The sequence below is a fragment of the Rattus rattus genome, chromosome 1 (assembly GCF_011064425.1).
Source record: "Rattus rattus isolate New Zealand chromosome 1, Rrattus_CSIRO_v1, whole genome shotgun sequence".
NCBI classification, from domain to species: Eukaryota; Metazoa; Chordata; class Mammalia; order Rodentia; family Muridae; genus Rattus; species Rattus rattus.
Window position 1 is genome coordinate 240,653,343 of NC_046154.1, and position 24,887 is coordinate 240,678,229.

At 39.4% G+C, this 24,887-nt stretch overlaps 1 protein-coding gene across 1 annotated transcript in view; it reads right to left on the reverse strand.

The window, feature by feature from the left end:
- The window catches only part of Tmem71 (transmembrane protein 71), a 33,452-nt gene extending 8,823 nt beyond the window's left edge, over nt 1-24,629 (reverse strand). The window contains exons 1-7 of the mRNA XM_032916155.1: nt 24,410-24,629; nt 22,916-22,996; nt 21,391-21,451; nt 17,211-17,423; nt 14,510-14,658; nt 5,446-5,631; nt 1,451-1,526 (exon numbers count right to left, since the gene is read on the reverse strand). Of these exons, the coding sequence (XP_032772046.1) occupies nt 1,451-1,526; nt 5,446-5,631; nt 14,510-14,658; nt 17,211-17,423; nt 21,391-21,451; nt 22,916-22,955 (725 nt within the window). The 5' untranslated portion in view covers nt 22,956-22,996; nt 24,410-24,629. The remainder of the gene's footprint in view (nt 1-1,450; nt 1,527-5,445; nt 5,632-14,509; nt 14,659-17,210; nt 17,424-21,390; nt 21,452-22,915; nt 22,997-24,409) is intronic.
- Between the last annotated feature and the right edge of the window lie 258 nt (nt 24,630-24,887).

Below are 24,887 nucleotides of genomic sequence, written 5' to 3' on the forward strand. Positions count from 1 at the left end.
GCGCGCGCGCGCGTGTGTGTGTGTGTGTGTGTGTGTGTGTGCGCGCGCATGTGTGTGTATCCCATGTCTGTGTCTATGTATATATACATGTGTATATGTACACATGACTGTGACAGAACAACTTTCAGGAGTAGGCTCTCTTTTTCCAATGTGGGTTCTAGGTATTGAACTCAAGACATCAAGCTTGTACTGAAAACACTTTTACTTGCAAAAATTGCCATTAACAGATTGCTCACATTCTTATAGTGAGAGCTAGATGATTAATATTTGGGTAACTGCACATACAGTCATGAAGGGTCAGTAATAGAAAGTGTTCTGAAGTAAAATCAAGCAGGGCATATGTGTGACGATGGGTGTGATGATGTGTGGTGTCATTCTGTGCAAACTTGCCAAGGAAGTTTTCTCTAACATAGAAGTTGAAAAGAGTCTAGAAAGAAGTAAGGTCATAAGTTAGTAGCTTAGGGAAATATTCTTGGCCAGGGAGAGAGAACAAAGACTCTGAGACATGAACAGGGTTAGTACTGATGGGACTTGAACATTTTTCTAGAGTTTTGAGAAAAGATGGACAAGAAGGCAGACCAAGAACATGTAGTATAGGAGGTAGATGTTAGCACACCTATAGTAAAGACTGAATGCTGTGTATCCATGTGAGGCTGGCTCCTCTAAAACTGACAGTTATCATGTGCAAGTTGATAGGGTAAGGCAATAAATAAAATCAGGATGGTATGAACAAAGGATCTTTACATATGATTGACTGACAGTAACTATTCAGAAAAATGTTGCATGGGAACGCAAAGTACTACAAGCTCATTATAAGCTTGTATGCCAAGTGTTTCTACATGGACATCTGCCCAATATCAAAGCAACCTCAATATAGCATCACTCTTGGTATCAATTACTGTGGCCAAAGGTTGCTGTTTCAAAATTCTTGCTATAATACAGTTTTCTATCTATAAATCTCACCTTTTCTCAATCTGTTAATCCACTCATGACTGAAGTAAATCATCTGTTCATATACATCATGCTGTTAGTTCCAGATAAATATTGCTATCATTTAGACTTTAAAATTTAGAGAATATCTTTTTGATTCTTCTGTATTTTAGGGTACAAGCTACAATAGGAAAGGCAGAGACTCAGTGGGGACTTCAAGTGCTCTGAAATGAACTGAAATGGAAACCGGGATTGTAGCTCTCCTTGCCATCACAGCTTAAACAGAATATAGCACATGGTCAAATCAATTTCTAAGCAATGTATGCTAGCTTCTGTATGTACTGGAGACGAGAGAGAAGGTACCTGAAGAATAAAAAGCAGTATCACGCTAGATAATGAACAAATCTTAGCTATAGAACTACCTAAAATGTTTTATGGGAAGAGGCAAGAAAATTACCCATCAATTACAGCTCCCCATTTATTCTGAAATGTTATTGTAAGAAATCAAAACCAGGATTACCTTGTGCATGCAGAAATGATTAAGCACACGGCTAGGAGGATTGCCTGAAAGGAGAGCTTATGCATCAAACCAGCTCCTGAAGGAAAAAGAAATCAATTATAGATCATTGCTAATTAAATAACCCCGGAAAACAAATTTCTGCAAAACCTGTTTCATAGTTTTCAGAAGTATGTCATTTTAATCAATCAATCAATCATCAATAACAAGATAAAAATCGTGCCAAGTGCAGCTGGAACAATGGCTCAATGGTTAAGAGCATGCCCAGTACCTACATAGTAGCTTACAACATTAGTTCCAAAGAATCTGATGCCCTTCTTCTGGCCTCCATGAGCTCCTGCATACACATGCTACCAATAAACTCATGCAGACATATATACCTATGCATAAATTTTAAAAATATTTTAAATCATGTAATATTTTATGGATTCATTGATTAGAAAACTCTACAGTCAATGAATTAAATTTCCTCTCTCACAACAAAACAAGAGAATATGCACCTCAAAATGTTTCAGACTTGCTACTTGCTTTGATATTGGAAGAAGCACTTGTAGAATTTATGCTAAAGTCAGAATACTAAATATATGATGATTATTATGACTGTGAGAACCACAATAATAAGAATGCCTAACATTTTCAGAGTATTTTTAACACACAAATACTTTTGACACATTAGCTTATTTAATTATCCCCAAACCATGAAAGATAGGGAGCATATTCTCAGTTTTATAAATGAGTACATCAAGACTGGGAGACATGATGTAATAGTTCAAGATCAAGCAGCTATGGGGTCCTGGAGCCAAGATTTAAAAACTCACATCTAGACAGGACATAATGTTTTGTCTGAAATGAGGCATGAAAAGACAATTGCAACTTTGCGTACTGGAAATTTCTAAAGACCAAGAGGAAAAAAAATATATGTATTATGAAGTATTTATCCTTTCAAAATTCTGTAATCAGTGAACTATTTCAATGGTGTCAAATCACAGAAGAAAGAAGTACAAGCTTCCAGCAGTTATAATTAGGAGAATCATGAGAATCATGACCTTGAGTCTCAGACTAATCACCTCGAAGAAATCAAAGCTGACTTAAAGATGAACACATGAGGATTTAAAAATATATTTATGATTAGATCTCAACTTGATTTCTCCCCAAATGCTACAGAAGCTTCATTTTGCAACAGTTTAAAACTCAGAAAGACTTTATACTGTGAATGTTGTTATTTTTGTGATTTATGCTGGAAATGAACATAGAGTTAGCTATAAATCTCACTGAGCCCCTAGTGTGGGTGGAATCCTGAAGTCTGGTGAGTCAAACTGGAGCAATAGTAAATTATGTCACTCAGAGCGAGGAAGATTTATGTATACTGTGAATTAAATAAATTATTGCTGGTGCAGTGGAATGTTAACCATTCATCTAACGTGTGTTTACATTGTCCATCCCTTCTGATTTCATGTGCAATTAGGGAAAATAAACCCAGCTTGAGACACAACAAAGATCACTGGCTATGCACACTGAAGGGTGAAAGTATGTATGTACCTTTGAATTCAACCAAGAGATGAGTTCCGTGACTTTGAACATATTCTTCTTCATATTCATATTCATATTCATTGCTTCTTCAGTGGCCATTGACTTGGCACTTATCTTGACTTAGCTCATCAGTAACATAATGTCAATTCCAGGCTTTGATTCCTCCAACTTCTCCCTCCTTTACTCTCTCTCTCTCTCTCTCTCTCTCTCTCTCTCTCTCTCTCTCTCTCTCTCCACTCCCCATTTTAGCACCTTCTATTTTCTTTAACATTTTTAATGTTTAAGTTTTCTTTTTCTTTCTCTCTTCCCCATCCTACCCCACCTCACCCTCATGTCCAAAAATGTCTGCATGTACACACTGCTGAGTACAGTGAGCATCTATTTGCTGGTTTTGAAGGCAATGCTATATTCTTGATGGGAACTCCTTTTCCTGCTAGACAGTAAAGTAGCTGGATTTTTCTATTTTTTCTTCCCAGCATTTAACCTATTCAAAACCTTTTAAAAACACACATACTTATCAACAAAGTAGTTGTTTTTGCCATGAAAATGGAATCTTTCCAGAACAGATGTAACAATTCTAGGTTTCATATCATAACTCTAAATGAACATAGCCTCCTCTGATGGACTGGAGATCTGAAGGGTATGTGTTGAAAGAGTCTCCAGGAGCCACCATGGGAAGATGGGCACAGAGGAACGGCACCCACACAGAAAAGATGGCAAGGAGGCAAAGACTAGAAAAACGCTAAGCTCTCTGTTTGAAATCATTTACATAAGCCAGTAAATTCTATCACTGTAACTCAGGCCTGGAACTCAAAAGCCCTAATTGATACAAATTGATACAGGCCAGTGTTATTCAAATCTGCTGTGTCACCAGGAACAGAATGATCATTCAGGTCCTTCACAGGGAGAAAAAGAAATGATGGAGATGCCCAAACATGTCAAATCCCAATGATAAGGAAAATAAATATTTTCAGTGAATTTATACATGCAGAGGACCCTGGAATAATGGGAGAACAACTTATTCCAGCCACCAAGCAGGAGAGGACAAAGAAGGTCCATCAGTGGCAATCTCATTTCGAGTGGGCCTTGAAGAAAAGTAGGAGCTGTCCAAGTACAGCAGATAGGACAGACATCCCAACTAGATGGTCACATTCTTTGCAATGAGTGGACAAGGCTTACTTCATCTGTAGAATGTTGGCATTCTTATATGCTAAAACAACTCAAACAGTTATGAATTCATTCATCATGAGTCAAGGAGAATTTATTCTGCCCAGTCACTGTATGGTCAGTTTGGAATCCAAGGATGACCTTCATAGAATGATGAGAAATGCAGGCAAGCATGCAACAGTGGTACAGCTCATGGGCATAAGAGAGAGGAGTTCTGGGAACCAGAACAGTGAAGGCTAGGCTTCTGAGGTGGCTGCTGAGACTCAATAAGTATTGATAGCCTAGTGGTTATCTACTCAGTCAAAGCTAGCTTTTCTGTTATTGAAACAACTGTACAGTGAACTTAAAGACCCTTTAGCACTTGCTGAGCAGCTGCAGCAGGGATATATTATACAGGGCATATGAGTGAGTGTTTGGAGGAATGCTCAGTGGGACACTATCCATTCCTGGTTTATAGAGGCAAGTAAAGACAGGGTCTTTTCACTCAATCTCAGCCTCCTACAGTGATAACCTCAAATCTCTTGAGTATTCACGTGGACAGGAAACTGTACAATCTTCTAGGTTGTTTTCATTGCAATGCAAAGAATAGGATCATCTCTCTGCACAGATTCAAGACTAAATTTTAGAATTTGGCCACCTGCTAGTACATGTTTTCCTTCTGTGACTCCTAGCGCTGTAGATTATAGGTGGGGCTCTGAAACGTGAAATCTGTGCAAGCTTATCAGAACGAGCTCAGCTCTCCAACTTGGATGTGAGACACGATGAAAATGTCTTTCATTAATCAGCTGCTGACAAACCAGAGTCTTCAGCACATTGGTGAGCTTCTTCCACTATTAATGCTAGGAAATAGGAATAACTCACTAGTATTTTCCTTCCTGAGGCATAGCACTAAAAATGGGGGGGGGTTGTTTGTTTTGTTTTGTTGTTTTTGTTGTTTGTTTTTGTCTTCTTTTTCTTCATTTTCCTCCTTTTAGAGTACATCAAACACACAGCTAAAAATCAAGAAGTAAATGATAGAGACCTGCCATCCTTCCCCTCAGCTTTATCAAAACTAAATGCTAATCAGGCATCGAGGTTCTTGAAAAATAGAACACTATAAACTCAGGGCTGCTGAGGACTTCATGACTATACTCAAAGGCAGTCACCTCCTCTGTGTAATCTGGACACTAGCAGGAACCCAGGTCCTCCCTTCCTCAAGCAGGTTGATACCAGTTCCTGTACACATTAGTCATTGCTACATCACTCTTAGGTGGCAAGAAGAGAGAATAGTTTGGGCGTGGCAAAGATTTAAAAGGACTCACTTGAATGCACCAACATGTTCTTTTCAAAATGTCCTGATGTTTTCATCTGAAGCTGAAGAGAGGAACTCTGGGAGCTTTCTCCGAGAGGCTGAAGCAGGAGGTGGCCAGTAGAAGAAGATTCTGATGTGTCTGTGATTGGCTTCTGAGACTCCCAGCCATCACTCAGAGAACAATCTAGATCACTTCCTGGAAAAGCAAAAGTTCAATATCTCTCTCTCTCTCTCTCTCTCTCTCTCTCTCTCTCTCTCTCTCTCTCTCTCTCTCTCTCTGTGTGTGTGTGTGTGTGTGTGTGTGTGTGTATGTGTCTTTTCTGTTTCTTTCTGTGTGTGGGTCTGTGGAGGGTTCTGTCTGTTCTTATCTATCTATCTATCTATCTATCTATCTATCTAATCTGTGTGTATATACATATATCCAATGATGCTGTTATACTTTTTATTTCTGTTTCTATGATGAATCACCCTGAACAAAAGCAATTTGGCAGAAGGAAAATAGTGTTTATTTGGCTTAAAGTTCCAGGTTATAGTCCATCATTTTGAGTAAGTCAAGGCAATAACTCAAGCAGCCAGTCACAGTGTATTCCCACTCAAGATTAGAGAGAAACAAGTGTTCCGAACTGAGCTCGCTTCTGCTCAGTCATCTTCTTTCATTCTGATGCTGCTCAGGGGCCCTAGGCCAAGCACTGATGCCTCCCATAGAGGACTGAATCAATTATCAAGCAAGATAATTGCACATAGACATGCCCCACCTGATCTGGACAATGCCTCACTGAGATCCTCTCTCCTGAGTGGATCTAGGTTATGTCAAGTTGACAATAGAAACTAACCAGCAGAGCTGCCCTGGTACTGTTCCCAATAATCAGAACAATAACAACATTGCCTATTGCACTAGTGGAGGGGGACAGTAGGAGCCTTCCTGGTGGTGTTTTAATCTGTCCTCATCCTTTGAGGTATAAAAGACATATATCTTCAGAACACAAATAAACAAAGATGAGAAGAATGAGAGTTTGGTAAAGGAATCCAACTATAGTGTAGTTACCTAGTAGAGTTCAAGGAAAATATAATTTTACAAGTTGGAGGAAAAAAAAACCCAGAAAGCATTGACTTCCTATTGGAAGGGTAGGGGCTCCATTTACAGATGATGGACTGTTCCTTAGTAAAAATGTCTCCATGTACATATTCATGTGGAATTTCATCTGGATAAAACAATGTACAGTTTGACATATAGTAAAGTCCAGGTGATCCTTGAAGAAATCATGAAATTATGCCTTAACATCATATAGGCAAGGACATGGGTTATCATATTTTTAATCTCTAAGTGATGTTAGAAGATAAATGGATTTATTTGAAGGATATGGGAGAGCATATGAGGCTTACATTTTTAGAACATCAAACTTTATAGCAGAGATCACTCCTACTTCTAATTTGCTCGTTCACTCATTTGGCATCTATTGAATGTTCCTGTTGAGAAGCAATAGTGGAGTAGACAGGTGTCACCTTTTGTTTTGTGAGGTTTATATTCAGGTAGGAGCATAATATATTAGAATATATTGTGATAGGTGTCACTATAGAAACCTACTCTCTATAAACCACATTGAAACACTGAATGAAATCTCGAATAGCAAATATTTGCTTGGTTTTATCATCCAAACAGAATGCTTGGTGCAAATAGTTTCTAATGCATTCCCTTATAACGGTTCATTACAAATACATTTTACTTACCCTGGAATTAACCTACCAATGCTTCTGAATGACAGTCAGGTTTAATCTCAAATCCATGCAACACAAAGTTTGAAGCACGATATGACAACGCCTAGAATCAACAGGTGCCTTCAACATAAAGTCACCATGGGATGATTCTGGGTTGTTGACTTTTGAGCTGAATCTAAGGTTAAAAGACCCTAAACTGCTGGAAAGGATGAATGCAATAAGTAAGAATGACTTTCAATTACATAGGAAGTGCCACACTTTGACTAAACAGAACCCACTGATTTGGTTCATCTGGCTTGAATATCCTAGGATTTCTCAAGTCTCTGTCTTTGATGATATCCACCCTCAGCTTAGTTTTTCTACCTTGTCCCTAGGTGAGAATTTGAAACAATGAGGAACACAATGGTTTGGAGACAAGACATTCACAAAGATCAGGCAGAAGTCCTGCATGAAATACAGGTATTTCCTGGGCTGACTTAAAAGATGGCACACATCCAACACACACTCTTTTAAAGCTGCATGCTTAATTAAACTCAAAAGAAAAGGTCATTCACAGCAGGCAAGCTGAGAGGCACTCATAACCCTAAACAATAGCTGTGGCTGGCTGAATGGGGGGTGGGGGTGGAAAGTTGGGACTTACAAGTCATAATTAAAGGGCTGCAGTTCAGAGAGTTCTATAGAGAATGGGGAAGGACTCTTTATTCTTAAAGGGAACAGAAAATTAGAAGCAAGTCCCTGCAGAGATGCAATAGTCCATATTCCCTCATGAAGAGAGAGGTGGGGGAGGTTGGGAGGGGAGAGAGAGATTTGATAGTCCAGGTCCAGTAGTCAGTGAATGGAAGGAAACTATCTCCTTAGTGTTTTAAAAGTGGATTTCAAGTTATAATTTGTACTAATCCAAAGAGTTAATATTTGTCCCATCAGTACTGGCCCTTGATACTGCCAGGAGCCAGTACAGGCTACGTGCAACATCGCTCAGTGCAAACTACATGATTTCCTTCAGAGAATGCCCAGATTGATGTTCACAACCCTATACCACAAAGTGCACAGAAATATCATCTCACATGGGAAAGGAAAACAAATATGGCTATGAAAGATGGAGAACCTCTGTAAAATATGCTCCAAAGATTCATGCAATCCCTGCTTGGATTTTAGCTTTAACAAGCTGGTCTGGCTTTTGGGGGACTCATTATCTAATTAGAAATTTTTGTAAAAGGTGATGTTGATAATCAGAAACAAAGTATTTATCTTTATTCCATCATTTCACACAAAGTAAGTTAGGACAATTTCCTCCTTTGAATTGGACATCTAGAGAATTCCATGGAAGAATTTTTGTTCTTTCCCTAGATTCTTCTAGGCTCAAGACTTATCACATATTTTAAATCCCCTGAATTCACTGTGGGGAAAAATATAACTTCTGCCACCTACACCTTATACAGCTGACATGTATAGTGACAGGGTCTCCAGAAAGGGCACAACTGAAGTGCGGTGAGGAATAGCTAAGACCCTAAAGGTTTTTTTTAGAGAGAACAAGAACTAAAAAAAGCAAAGAAGAAGAGAATGCAGTAGGGAATACTATTGTTTCCAGGCGGTGGGTACCTCAGACAGAACAATAGGAGGCTGGCCAGTCCTTGTTAACAATCAGAAAGGCTTCTTCCTCTGTTTCCACTGGTGTCAGGGGATGCCCAGAACATAAGGTGATTGAGGAAAGATGCCAGGTGGGCAGAAGTACTGAAGCAAGGCAGGCTACAATGACACCTCAGGGAAGCCCCCAGGCCAAAGGATCTCAGAAACTGCAGCAAAAATAGAATAGACAGGTACTTCATGGACACATAGCAAGAAGGTCTGTTTATCTGTTAAGTACATTTCTTATATACCTTGTATGGATTGTTCTTTTCAAGGAACTAGAGGAGCCAAGTCATATTACAGTGAAAGTCTGGAAAAGGACTTTGGAGTATGCCTTGAGGAATACAGGAAGACTTCACAGGAGAGGCAGGACTGGACCAGAAACCTGGAGGATCAGTATAAACTCTATCAGGAGACAGTAGGAAGATAACGGAGCAGGTGCAGAGAGGGAAGGTCAGAGGAAAAGAGGGGGGTGGGCAAAGGCCAGACATGAGTCTGAGAGATAATATGGTAGGTTCCCAGTGAGCAAGTTCTACAGGGCTGGATGGAAGAATGAACCTGGGGAAGTACCACAAAATGATTCTGACTGGACTGAGTCCAGGTTCAACGCTTCCTATCACACTCAGGATCTAAGATTACTATGTGAGGAGTTTGGAGTCATTAATGAATATCCAGAATGAATGTAACATGATCCTTGTGACTAAAATACTCTAAGCAATGAGCCCTGGAAGCTCATGAGTCCTTACCAAAGAAAGGACAGCGATTCAGGCATATCAATAGACCCTTGGGGTCCTCCTATAACAATGTTTTAAATTAGGTGGTATTTAAATTGGGTAGTATCACTCTGTGACACAGCTTAGATACTGAGCCAATGAGCTGAGGTTTTTGGAGAGGGGAGTCGCTGCCATACATACATATTTCTTTCTCCCATTCTCTCATTCTTTGGACATCGCCAAAAAAGTCTAAGAAAGCATCATTGCTGGTTGCCGTAGAAAAGGAAAGTGGTAGGTAAATAGTAAGGACCACACAGTAGAGCTTATTCTGGAGCATGCTCACCATAGCACTGCTCACAATAGTCAAAATGCAGATTCTAGAGGAGTCCATAGGTGAATATATAAGTAAAATGCAGTAAGTGTATGCAGTAGGGTGTATTCACCCTTAAATAAGGAAGACGGTCCTGCTGCTTGCAACAAACTGGAACGACCCGCATGACCTTTGGCTAAGATAAATAAGTAAGTCCACTTCTGTAAGGATCTAGATAGATAAACTTAGAGAAACAGACAATGCAATAGTGGTTACCAAGGCTTCAGTGATTAGGAGGTGATGAAGAACGTTCAGAGTATACCATTTCTGTTACAATAAATGAGTACATTTTAAGGGTATGTGTAGCACAGTCTGGTGCCTATAGTTAACAATATGATATTTGTTTTTAAAAGATAGATTATGTTACATGTTCTTAAAACACACCTACACCTACACACAAACACACAGAAGGATCTAAGGTGCCTTAGGGAGCTGTTTGGTATGTCCTTTATGCTAATTATGATGATAAGTAACAGGTGTTTGCATATATCTAACTCATTAAGCTACGCACATTAAATGTGTACTTTTTTGTGTATCAATTATACCTCGGTAAAGCTGTAAAGAACACAGAGAAAGCCAGATGACCATATTAATATGGAAGTGAGAATGTATCTAGGATATTCCCGGCTAATTGTACATTCCTAAAACACTATTCTATGATCCTAGGACACGAGGCAGGATCTGTGGCAACAGGAAAAATTTCCCTGTGCTGTTTCCCAGGACTATCTGCCCTAACTTAGAGAATTAGTGCTGAAAATTGAACAAAGGGCTCTTATCTGTCATCCTGGAAATCCTGCACAGAACTTTTAAATGATGGAGTTAAACCACAGAGAAACCATAAAACTTCTTAATACCCAAATGACCAAGGAGACATGTTTCTAAACAGACATGTTTTGTATGACTGATTTTCATCCTTTGATAAGTTTAATAATAAATGAATGACTCCTACCATGCTAAATATTTCAGCAAATAATTTTAGTTGTATTATACTTGAAAGCATGAAGGGCTAAGGGAACATCCTGTTCCATTCAATTATCCTTGTGAGAATTCTCTATTCTCTTTCAGGGTTACTCACAGCTCCAGGAACACATTCCAAATTGCAGTTTGGCGGGGGGCTGGGGGGGAGGTGGCCCTCAGGAACTGCAAAAAATTGCCAACAACTAAAAAATGAATTGCAACTAATGAGGAAAGGTGTCTCCTGCAGCTGGAGAAGAGGTTAGATGAGGACAAACCAAGTCGGCAAAATATCCTTTAGTCTGAAAAAAAAAATGAAGCATGAGAAAAATCAGGGGAAATAGTGTTTGATTACAGCCACTGCACAGAGAGAAAATAGCAAAACAATTTAATTTTGAATTCTTCTGGAGTCTTCTAACTAGGCCATATTTCCAGAGAAGAACAAATTGCTGATAAATCAAGAGGCCTTTGGTAAAACCGGAAAACTAGATGTCTGAGGAAATATGATTACAGCTGACAGCAGAAATGAGAGCTTCCCAACTCTTGTATGCACCCAGGTTGACTAATTACTGATTTTTTGGAATGGGTGGTTTAATTTATATTTAGAAGATATTTGACAACCATGAGAATTTTAATCAGATACCTCATGAATGTGCGGCATGAGTGTGGTCCAACTGCTTTCAAGTTGTTTGGGCATATTTGGAAGAACCAGCTATGGAAGGCAGATGCCTATTTCCAAATGTGTGAAAATGGTCTTTGTAAAAGCCATTCCTTAGTGTTTTCAGTTTAAGTTTGAAATGTCTTCCATGAGTGTTGGTCTTCAACTGGTTTTGGAAAGGTCATTGGAGTGGTTTGGAGGCAGACTGTTGCTGCAGGAAACAGGTCTTCATCCAAGGAGGTGTCAGGGATTTATATCAACCTCCTACTTTCTCCCTGTGTCTGGACTCATAGACACCATGTGACCAGCTGCTCCGCTCTCCTGCCATCAGATCTTCCCTGCAGTGCTGGACTGTGTACTTTAAAACTGCAAGCCAAATAAGCCCCTCCTCCTCTAAGTTGCTTTTGGTCTGCAATTCTGCCACCAAACCAGAAAAGTAACCAAGACACTAGTTGTAGTTACCAGACACAATTTTCGTGTTTTTGTCATCTTATAGAAATTGGTCTCCCTTCATCACTTACAATTTTTTTTCAAATTGCCTCTTTTAGGCCTTTATTTCAAAGAAAACTTTGTCTCATTTAGAGTCACAATGAGAAAGTAAATGTAAGAAGTAAGACTTCTAAATATTGAGCGTAAGTAGGGGCAAAGTAGGGGCTGGAGAGATGGTTTACAGTACCCACATGGCAGCACACAACCAGGTTTTAATACCAGCTCCAGTGTGCCATAGCTTTGGAGAGTACAACAACACATAATAAAAATATAAAAATAAATCTTTGTAGAGTGAATGTGTTGAATAGAACACCAATCCATTGATTCAACATTAGTACTTTTAATGAACTACTGCATTTCGTCTTCACAGCAACCCTACCTGCTATGTTCTCTGTCCTTATATTAATAAAGAAATGGAAGATAAGAAGATTTAATTGATGTTCACAAGAACACTCGAATAGGAAAAGGCATTTCCAGGACATGAATTCAGGGACATTTAGCCCCAAAGACAGGCTCTTTCAGCCTTCTGATTTCCTAGGTTCCAGAGCTGGTATGGGCAAAATATTTCCCACAGTCTACCAAACAAAACACATCCATTTGTTAAACTTCTCCCACTTCCTCACAACCTCATTCACTCTCTCACAAAATTGTCAATTCTACATAAAAAACAAATTACTTCCTTCTATTTGCTCTGTCCTTTCTTGGAATGCTTGATGCTTTTCTTTGCTTCTGCGCTCATATCAGCTACTGTCTGGTGTAATCTTCCCTTGCATACTACTGGAAAGCTAACATTGAAAATCTAAATCTGATATGTCCTCATCCTGCTTCAGATGCTTCAAAATGCCCATGAATCACTAGATAAACTCTGTCTCCTCAAAAAGGCACAGAAGATTCTTCAGCCCCTTCACCATCTGTTGTTTCTGGTCCAACCCCTATGTCAGCCTCCTGTCTGTGTCCTGCTTAGATTTCCTTATTTTTGGCAGGAACTAGAATGCACTTGGTTCCATTAATCATTTGTTCTTATTATGAGAAGGACACTTCATTTGACATTTTCTTCTTGTAAAATGAGTCTAGTGTTATATGCACCTACACACACACACACACACACACACACACACACACACACAGAGAGAGAGAGAGAGAGAGACAGAGAGAGACAGAGAGAGAGAGACAGAGAGAGACAGAGAGACAGAGAGAGACAGAGAGTCTTTAAAATAAAGGAGTACATTCTTGTAGAGATCTCAACCTGAGACCACTCATTGGAATGACTCATTCTTACAAACAAAGATGTATCTGAATTATCAGAGTCAAATGCATGTAAGGGAGAGGGAAGAAAATGAACTTGAAGACAGGACCAGAGACATGGGATTTAGACAACAACAATTGTACAGGGAACCATGCTCAGATGGGGCTCATTTTGAGTTTAGCTGTTTGGTGTCACATTTAACATTCTTTTTGTTCTGGACTCTTCATTCTCATTTTTTTACTGGTTACTAAAAGTTTAAGCCAGGTCTAAGAAGCAGAAGAAAGTTAAATAAATTTATATGTGATAGGAAGGAATGACTAGCCATAATATATATCTTGAAAAGTCTAGAATCCCAGTAATTGTAAGGCAGCATAGAAAAGGCAGAAATGTCATTTAAGCTCCCATCCACCTAATGAGTCACTCGTTTCTGATGTTATTATACCTGAAACCCTTCTGGCGTTATCTAGGGTGAGCTCATACCACCTTTCTGGTTTATGTATTAACTTCCTCTCCTCCATTCTCTCCATGTTCCTAACCCTGCTATGGCAGTTAAGGCATTATACTGTAGTTATTTGGAAACTTATTTCTCTTCCTATTTAAGAACTTTCCCATTAGGGTTGTGTCTTACTAAGCTCAGAAAAAGTGCTTAGTTCAGTTGTTTCCATAGAGCATGTATTCAAGGATTTGATGAATGAATAACAAAAGAATGGGCTTAGAGTTTCTATCATTACATTTAAATACATACATTTGAATGCAGGAATGCATAAGCATATATCTATATTATCTATGTTATTTCTATATGTATGTATCATCTATTTCAGCAGAACACAGATATGTATATGCACATGCGTGCTTATATCTTGCTTTTAAACTAAAGCAATTGAGTCTTAATGAAGGTACTATCCCAGAATGTCCAAACTGAGATTCAAATCCTGATTGCAGAACACAGTTTCTGATACATGTCTTGTAAGTTTGCCCCCATTATTACTTCCCCACTTCTATTTCATCAAAAACTATATTGAAAATGGGCCAATAATTTTTGAGTATTATCAACATTCTGATAATAATGAGATATTTAAACTCTCATTTTTTTGGACAACATGAAGACCTTTGTGTTTCAGTAACAAGAAGTGCAGAAATATGTCAATGAAATTTTAATCCCTGGCTTCACCCTCTCCATCAAAATATTACTCATCTCTGAACTGTGCCTCAGGCCTGTACTATATGATTGCCATTCAGAAATGGCATCTCATCATGGAATGAAATAGCAAAGATCACCATTTTCATTGCAGTGGGACCTACCAAGGCTCCTGATTCCCTCCAGCCAGAGATCCTCACTTGGGAGTGAATCAACATCTCCAAAGATACTTCCATGCAGCCAAGACTTCGAGGCTCGGGGGTCCAAGAGTGAAGAAAGAGAACGGTGGGATCTCCTTTTCTTTCTAAATATTCTGGGAAGAAAAAACGCAGCACGATGAGCAGCAAGTAGCAGTGACTTTGGGTTGGAAGAAGTCAAGTAGTAATGGCTTGAGGCACACAGTAGGTACAACCCAAATTCGTATATTCAAATAATTCTGATTTTTCCCACCAATGTATTTGAAAACTACATGATTTATTCTGCTGAATAGTTTTGTGTCAACTTGGCATGAGCTAGAATCATCAAAGAGGAAGGAAAGTCGATTGAGGAAATGTTCGTAAACAAACCTGTAGGGCATTTTCTTAGTTAGTGATTGATATAGGAGGGCTAAGCCATCGTGAGTGATGCCATACCTGGGCTTGTTCTCCTGGGTTCTATAAGAAAGCAAGCTGAGAACGCCAGGAGGACCGAGAAAGTTATAGCGCTTCTCTGCAGCTTCTCCTTTAGCTCTGGCTTCCACATCCCTGCTTTAGTATATGTTTGATGATGAACTATTATATGAAAATGTGAGTGAAGTAAACCCCTTCGTCCCCTAGTTGCTTTTGGTCATGGTGTTTCATCACAATAGTCACTAGGTCATTTATTATTTTATTTTTTCTATCACTATACAAACTTCATGAAACTGTTAGCACATTGCAACATATAACCCGAAGAAACCTAAATTTGTACTCCTGGTCCATGGTTGCTCCATCTTTCTCTAGAATAAATGATTTCTGATCCCCTTTGATGTGAGAGTTATGGTTTTTTCTTTTTAATTTTGATGGCTTACGATAGTGAGCTAAAGACTAAACTATGTATAGATGGTGGCCATGGTCTATGTTTTAGGAAACTGACAAGGCACGGAAAATACTGGGGATTCCTTCATGCAACTCACTCTGTGCCAGGTAGCCTTCTCTGCCTTCATAAACCCACATGATTCCCAGAACAGCCAACAGCCCTATGAGGTAGGTACTCCTATTACCCCATATTTAAGATTGGGCAAAGGAGACCCAGAGAGGTTGTATTATTTCCTAAGGTCATCCCACTGGAAAACAAGATAACTTGGAAGAAAATCTAATCAGTCTGAGTCCACAGGCTGTGGTCCTGGCCATCATGTTATGTTTAGAATGTGAGCTCAGAAGAATTACTTAGGAAGGGCCCACAGAGAAATGGAAGGACAGGCTAATTGAAAATCGGTGAAGCTTCTGGGATAAGTGAGTCATAAACTGTATGAGATGATTGTTGAAAAAATAAGTATGTTTCATATTGGGTCATGGTAGAAAATAAAGCTGGGAAGATACAATGGGGCAGATAATAAAGAACACTGTGTGTTTCTTTGGGAGACGTGGAGCTTAACGTTAGTGTAAAAGAAACCACAGGAGAGTGTGTTAGAGAAGGGAGGGGTAATGGCTTTCAGTTCCAAAGACTCTTAGCCACAGAAGAAGGCTCAAAGTGGTGGGACCAAGGGCAAGGAAGTATTGAAAGTTCATGATAGGGTCAGTTCTTGGGCACTTGTCTGTGATGTGCCAAGCCTTTTTACAAATACATTATGTTAGTGAGAAATGCTAACGGGCCAAATCAGAACCAAGTAACATGAAGAGGAAATGGATCGATTTTATCATGACAGCCTTTTACTGTCCTGTGGGGCATCTGCAATTGCTCTTAGAAGATGAATTTTGAAGCGGTGTTTCTCCAGTGTAAAGGTAGATTAGAGAAAGCCTTTGGTTTCATTTATTTAATTTGCAGTGGCGCTGGTGTGTGTGTGTGTGTGTGTGTGTGTGTGTGTGTGTGGGTGTGTGTGTGTGTGTGTGCGCATGCGCGCTCGAGCACTCATGCGTGTGTGCATATGCGCATGTATATGTAAACTAAAGGTCAATCTTGAGTATCTTTCTCCAGCATTTCCCATCTTATTATTCGAAATAAGGCCTCTATTGAACCTGGAGCTTTCTGATTTAACTAAATTAGTTGGCCAACGAGCTCCAGGATTGCACAGGCCTCTGCCCCCTCTGCCTCTCCAGGGCTCGGATTATAGATGCACAGTGCTGCAACTGGCTTCTGTGTGGATGCTAGGGATCTGAGTTCAGGTCCCCATGCTTTAGCACAAGGCATCTGACCTACTTGGCCACTTCACAGATCCTATGTTGAGGTATCCATTACTCTCAACTAGGATCATTTTAGCCTTCTTTCTTGCAGGAAGCCTCTTTCTTAAGCTATTTTCCCACCAGCTACTTACATTCTCCCAGTTGTATCAGGGTTTCTCAGAGTCCTTTGCCTTTACCCTTCTCCATGAAATTCCATTTCTTACTTTGTTTTAGCAGACTTGCTATGTCTTACAATTCACCCTCACATTTCTAAAAAGCTTATATTACCTGTACCCCACACAAACCTGACATCGTTCTCTTTCCCTCCACTATCCTTCATACCAATTTCCACTCCAGCATGGGGATCACTGAGTTTTACTTTTATTTGTTTTTATGTTGATTTTAACTGGTTTCAGTTCTTTTACTACCATACTCTTGAGCAGCAGTGAGCTGCTTGTAAATGTGCAGATGAATGGACAGTGGGCAGAATGGTCTTGAGATGTCTTATACAATATCCTCTACTTACCTAACTAAGTTCTCCTTGTACATCACACTGGTGTGGGAGGGATTCAGTGTGATGTGGCCATCTGGGTCACAGAGGAAACTGTCCTCAGTCCAAATGTAGTAGCCATTGGTGAGGAGTCGGGGGCTTCTGCGGCAGATATAGTAGGAGCCTGTCAGGGGGTCTATGGAGCAGCATTCAAAAGAACTCTCTCCGTCCAGGAAGTCACAAGTAAAGCTAAAGAGGAAAAAAGAAAGTCCTTTAAGTCTCTATCGTGTATGTACAATCACACAAGACCCACATGACCATGTAGTCATTGTGAAAGAAATTCCATTCTTTACATTCATGATACCAACTACTTCCACAACCCTTATCACTGGTTCTCTCAACCATCAGGGCTTAGGCATTGAACCACACAGCATTTGATTTTTTCCTATTTTGAACTTTGGTGGCAACATTCTGGACAATTAGCCTCTTCAACTTAAGATAGACCTATATTCTTAATATTAGTCTATCTTTTTAAAGATGGAAATACCATCAAACTTCCTTTCTGGGATGTTGAAATTCATTGTTCTCTTCATTCAATACAGCTCATTTCATGTGCCAGAACACTACCCTTGTGTTTGTAATAGAGAAATTATAATTTCCTTTCTTTCCAATCCCCTAGTTATGAAGCATTCAGCAGCTTCCATTTCTTAGCCAAATCTGTTCTTTTCTGTACTTTCCCATTCATAAAATTCATCTCTCTATGGAAGGTGACTTTGAACCATTTGCTGTTTTACTCTGACTCCCTTTCTCTGTTTTCTAAGGAAAGCAACCTTTTCTTTCTTGTGACAAGAAAGGGGCACTTCGGTGCATCCATCCCAAGGAGACTGTGATGGTCACTTCCCTCCTTATAGAATTCCTTTCTTAAATGACAAAGCCTTTTTGGTTATCTACCACCATCACCAGCACACTGTCTTAGCACTAAACCAATTGTCAATTTCTAGTGTTTCCCCCATACGGTTAATCATACCATCTGTGCAAATGCCTGTGTCAACTTCACATGGGAATGTCAGTATGAAGTAGACCAAGGAGAGGGGGGTGTGCATCTAACAAGAACTAGGTTTTTACTTTGGGTTTGAATCATAATTCTACAAAATGTTATTTATTCTTTCCACACACTAGTGTCCTGTAATCAAAATTCTGTACATTGAAGGTTATTTAAGGCTTTAGAATTTCCTTAATGATGTCATTATTCTAAGGACAGTTCTTAACACTGATGTCTCTCATAGTCTAAAGACTCTGACGGAACACATTGGCTAGTATTTATATATACTCATGGTTTGAAGAATTCACTGTCCTGGTTTGCTCTTTTGTTGCTGTCATAGGAACCTTCTGGCTAAAGTCATCTTTGGGGTAGAATAGTTCATGTCACCTTACAGGTTATAGCCCACCCATATATCCACACAGATAAGGCAGGAACTCAGAAAGCAGAAATGTGAAGGGTTATGGCCTACTGGCTCACTTCCTTTAGTTTGCTGAGGTAATTTTCTCACACAGCCCAGGTCCACCTGTCTAGAGATGGCACACTTCACAGATATCTGGACCCTCCTGCATCAAGTAGCAATAAAGAAAATGCCTCATGGGCATGCCGATAGGCTAATCTAACCGAGGCAATTCTTCAGCTGAGGTGTCTGCTTTCTGGGTGACTCTATGTTGTGTCAAGTTAACAGCTAAAGCTAAATATGACACTAACTATATCAATACGATGCTTCAGATGTCTTTATATATAATTTAATTAAAGTGCAAATGTAGGGAAAAGCTAATAAACTAGTAAAGAAAGTAGAATGAGTGATGAGGAAAGACAGAAGGATAAAAGGGTAGGAGAAGGACCGACAGAGACTGGTAAATGATGCTAAGGAGGGGGAGGGACATATAAAGAAACAAGAGGGTGGGAGAGAGGAGAGGGAGGAGAGACACTAAAATATACTTTGTTCAAAAAATGCAAGATGATTTCTAATACTTTTATGCTGATTTAAAATATTTCTAGACTGCTTTTACTGATGTTACCTAGTGCTTACTTTAAAGCATTAATGAAAATGCTGAATGGTAGAGGTAGAGGGACCAGAGACTTTGGAAATGCTAGGAACAAATTCTCTGAAGAGAGACCTGGACTGCTTCATTTCAGCATCATATTGCTCATCATTTCCTCTTTTGTAGATAAGGAAAGGAAAATACCAGTAAGATAATAATTGCCCTTGATGCTCTAAGTGACAGAGCTACACATTTCTATTTTGGGGGGTGGGGGGGGTCTCCTACCCTATGCTTTTCTTTCCATACTATTTGCCTTCTCAAGAATCAGAGTGCGGATTATCGATAGTGCACTAGGCACTTGGAACCAGTAGAGTGCGGGAGCTGTATTTCTAGCTATTCTCTGAGGTTCAGTCTTTAGCAAATATTATTCACCTCAGTTTCTCTAACCCTGGTTATCTCTCCTTTCAAATGTCCTTAATATTTTCTCTCTTATTTTTTTGTCTGGACATAAATTTGAAATATTCTTACAACATCAATAGAGAGAGAGAGAGAGAGAGAGAGAGAGAGAGAGAGAGAGAGAGAGAATTTACTGTGCTATCAAATATTTTTAGTCATTAAAAGAAAACTACTTCTAGCTCTTGACTGTCACTTGAGTTACACTGGAGGAATTCCAGCAGCTGGCTATCTTTCAATTGGCCCTTTTCAATGGATTTGAGGAATCTAGCCACACATACTATCAGCAACTTGCTCAACTATCCAAATACCAGTCCTTTCTTGTCTTGAGTGATGATTAACGAAGTCCTGGAAGAATATAGCTTCCTGGTATTGGTGAAGAGACAAACCCCAGTACATCCTTATATCCCTTTAAAATTTTGTGTAGTTACTCACATGCTGATAGGTTCTAAACCATGTTTCATTCTGTCTTTCTATGTTTCCTGATGGCCTTACTACTTTTTACAATTTAAAAACCTATGAACAATTGGAATATGTGCTTGCTATTAATAAAATACTAACTAATAGATACCACTTATTCCATTTGCGCCATGGATCTATTCCCAATGGTTTTTCCTACCCTTTGCAAATCTCTCTAAAAGGTAAGGATACTTATGATTCTCCTTATGTAGCAAAAAAACAAAAGATGAAGATTCAGAAAGACGAATTACTTAGCTATTGTACACAGCTAGTATTCGGGGGAGCTAGGATGCACCTCTAGTTAAACAGATCCAACACCAATTCATACTTCTGCTTCCATATCATTGGCTGACTTGTGTGGTAGTGTCAGAAGGCCTGATGCCTACAGGGAAGGCAGGTTCTAATATTGTGCTAGATCCCTTTATCTTTCAGAAAACGGTGGGGGAAACCTCAGCTAATGACTGTAGAAGGAAGAAGGGGTAGACAGAACCTCCATTAGAAAAATCACAGGAAGGAAAACAAAGATCCCATGGAAGGCTTGAACAAAATAGTGGAGTTGACTAGTGTGAGCAGAACATGAAATGTGACCAGCTTGTGTACTCGTGAATACTGTGACTGTTGTGAAATGCGATGGGAAGTCATGATGTGATGGTTTGAATGAGAGTGACCCTGTAGGCGCATACATTTGAATGCTTGGTCCCCAGTTTGTGAAACTGTTTGGGAAGGATTGGGAGGTATAGGCTTATAGGGGGAAGCGTGCCACTGGACTTTGCAGTTTAAAAAGTCCACGCCTGCCCCAGTTAGTTCTTTCTTTATCTGCCTTGTGTTCTGGATTGTATATAAGCTCTCCAGCACTATACCTGCCTGCTTGTTGACATGCTTCCTCCATAATAGTCATGTGTTAACATCCTTCTACTATAGCAATACTGTAGAATCTTACGCTTCCATAAATGATTTCTTCTAGAAGTTGTCTTGGTAACGGTGTGTTTTTTCACAGCAATAGAAAGCAACAAAGATACCAAGTTAACAAAACAACCCAACCATATCTAAGTATTTGATGTAGTTTGCCATTCGATAGACATCTGGTATGTACTCACACTAAAAAGGAAAAAAGAATAACCCATTCTTAGAGCAGACGAGTTTTCAATAGTTAATGCAGGGGACCAAAAATTTATAGCCAGGATAAGCCTGTACCATATGTACTATAGTGCTTTTAAAGGAATACAAAGTAAGATGGGCAGGAAATGAGTTTGACAGAGAAAAGTACCCAATATACCTTGGGAAAAGGCGTGTGGGGGACAACTTTCCAGAAGGTCCTCCTCCTGATCTGGAAGAATCTGCATAAGGAAATGAGAGAGAATTTTCAATATCTCTCTAGCATGTATGAACATGATTGCTGCATGGGTGACATGTGGGAAGTTATGCCTAGCATACACTCCAGCCTTAGTAGGAAGACAGCAATGTGGTAGAGTGGTGTGAACAACTAGTTTCAGGGAATCCACCAACTTGTCACCCATCCCCTGTGGGAAACAGAAACTAATCTAGGAGTGTCTATCTTCTGTCTTTCTCACACTCCGTAGTCCTTGGAGGCTCTTTTTAGTGCAGGGTGATAAATCATGACCACCACCTGGAGCTTGTGAATGGAAGAGAAAAGCATCTTGTGTGAAATTAAAGATTAAAAAAAGCAAGCAAAATCAGTCGCTCAGTATGTTGGTTATTATCGCTAACTCCATAATGTGAGGAATCCAATCGCTGTCAAGGGTTTTGTTATTAGTGTGTTGTAAGATGTTTCTACTATAGCAAACAAAAAGCATTGTGGCAGCAGGGTATGAAGTTTAGATTCTGTGTGTGCAAGTGTGCATGTGTCTTCCTCTCTTGTTCTCTAGCTTGCTTGAGACAAGGACTCTCACTGAACCTGGATCTCACCCATTCCACTAGGATGTCTGTCCAGTAGAAGGACTACAGATTCATGTCATCATACCCTGTCCTTTAGTGGGCTGTGTGAGACTGAAATCAGGTTCTCATGCTTGTATAATGAACACTTTACATGACAGCACCTCTCTCCCCAGCCCTCAGGTTGATTTTATTGTTTTTAAATAGATGACTTCTAAAACTAGGAAGCTTGTCAAATCTTCATTAAAGAAGATTTAAGCCATAGGCATGACAATGTGCTTCACTTGGAAGAGAGTTACAGGTGATTAATAGTCTAAACTCTATCACAGAATTTTATAAAAGGCAATGATAGTATTGAGACTTCAAACCGTCTGGCTCAGAAAAACTTAATTCCCTTGCTGACAATCACTACTGAAAATAAATAAGGTAATTTAGACTTTCAGCTTGGGCTGTTATTTTACTAGTAAAAAAAAAAAAAGAAGTGGATGTGTGAGAGAGGGTTACAAAGGGGGTTGAGAGAGAAAAATAAGAGGAAGGAAGAAACTCGAAACCACTACCGTTTGAACAACGCCCTTATTTTCTGCAAGTTGTAATCAATCTTTCAGCATTTTTTGTAGACAGTTTTACATCTTAATAGTAGCCAATAAATGGTCTCTTTTCACATTTATGCATAGGCATCTAAAAAAAAATAGTGATTTTTTTTTATCCTAAAAGGAAAAAAATGCCACATTTCTCTCAAGGAAAGAAATGAAGTCAAAATCATTGCCAAAGCACACGCTGGCATTTAAAAAAACACGAGCTACTGACAGATGGCTAATGGTCTGGGGATCAGCAAAATCAAAGCGAGGAAATTGCTAAGAGGACGCTAATCGTTCAAAGATAATTGCACAGAGCAGTTTCACATTTACTTGCTACTGGTGTCGACATCAGTTGCGGGACTCGGTACATCTTGAGAAGGCCGCTTGTTCAAACTTCACAGATTTTTTTTTCTGCAAAAGACATTTAAAAAAAAAAGATGGACTATATATTAAAAATAGACAAATGATGCCAAAACAGATGGCGTCTACTAATTGCACTAGTCAGATTTGTTTACCGAAATAGTACAGAGATGTAGGATTAGAGAGGCAGTCCAGATTGTGGGACTTCGGTGAGGTTGCTGCCTACTTCAAAGACTTTGAATTCTATTTTTCATTGTCTCGTTCCTTAAGTTTGAATGTTCTGTAAATAACAACACCATTTCGAGAGAAAAAGCAATCCTTAGAAAGGTTGATTTGTCATCCAGATTAAATAGTTTTAGTTACTTAATTAGGAAATCTGAAAAAGAGACTGGTTCTAGAGTGTTTGAGACAAATTCACCTGTATTTAAAGGAGCCAGCAGGACATAGTTACATTATTGACTTGCAAAGTGCTTGGAGACTGGTGCCTGCCTCTTTTTACTTAACAACATGAACCAGTGACAAGTGGCCATGGAGAAGGTCAGTGCTGTTTGTGGTGGCTATCAGTTTGAACATTCCTCAACAGCATAAGCTACACTGAGCTGCAAATAGCCCACTCTAACCCAGATACAAAGCTACATTCCTGAAAGCTTAGGATTTACCTTACAGTTTCAAAGTAAGTAAGCTTCAAAGTGTGTGGTTTGTGTAAATATTGATCAGTTACTTCTTATCACATAGTTCCATCTCCATGTAGCTATTGAATTACATAAATTATGTGTGCACACATTACATATGTGTGTGTGTGTGTGTGTATAATACTATCCTAGTAGTTTTATAAGGTGACACTAGAGCCTTTTATGATCTAGTAGTTCTGTCCCTACTTTTTATAAACATGTCAACTAGTAATTGGTTGCAGTAGCATAATACATTAAATCAATCACATCAACCCTTAGACGGAAACTAGATTATTTTAATAATGTATGTATGAACCTTTCAAGGAATCATATACTCCAGCTTATAAGATCACTTTAAAGAACACAGGAGACATTTCTAGCATTCTTTGGAAGATTTCTAAATAAAAACACACATTAAAAATAAAAAGAAAGTAAGTCACTGGTTTGCAAAAGAAGATGGCATTGCATACAAGGGAGCATACTAACATGTCCCTTGTCACTTCAACATTGACCAATACAGTAAGAATGTGTTCACTCCAAATGCCTATATGTTAGTTTTCCTTAGGCAGTAAGCTTAGTTTTAAGGCAAGACATTCTTCAGCAGAAAGCAAGGTCTCACTGTTTGATCTTATGAAAGCGAGTAGCTGTGTACAGCGAGCATAACACCAGTTAGTAAAGAATTAGTAACTGTGAAAACAACTTGCAATAACAGCTCAAGAACTTTCAAGACACAGACTCTGTCTACCAGTTCATCAAAGCAGTGCGTCTGTTCTAAAATATAACTTGCTCATACATATTCCTCCACAGGGAGTCCCAAGGCTCTTCTTCCAACTGATAAATGACAGGAGGATTACTGAAATGCGAAACTTCCCTGTGGTTGGCAGTGCAGAGAGCTGGACCAAGCCGTTCTTCAGCTGAAAAAAAATCCCATCAGAATGTCAACAGGTGAGAAGTTACTTCCCAAAGGGAATCCCGTCTTCCCTTCAGGTGGTAGCTGCGCATGCCCCTGCCATGAGTAGGCATCCACAGCGCAGTTTGGTCTTCAGCAGCCTCTCGATCTTTGAGTTGTTTCCCAGAATAGAATAGCTTGTCATTCTTGGGAGAGTTAGTCTCACGGCCCTTGTTTACTTTCAGTATCAGCCTTCTCCAACTAGAGACAAGGCTGCAGAATGAGGTCATACTTCCTGTCATGATCGCATCAGTGGTGTTCACATAGTGAATATAACAGATCTCCTTGACCATCAGAAGGGAACAGGCAACCCAGAGTCAGG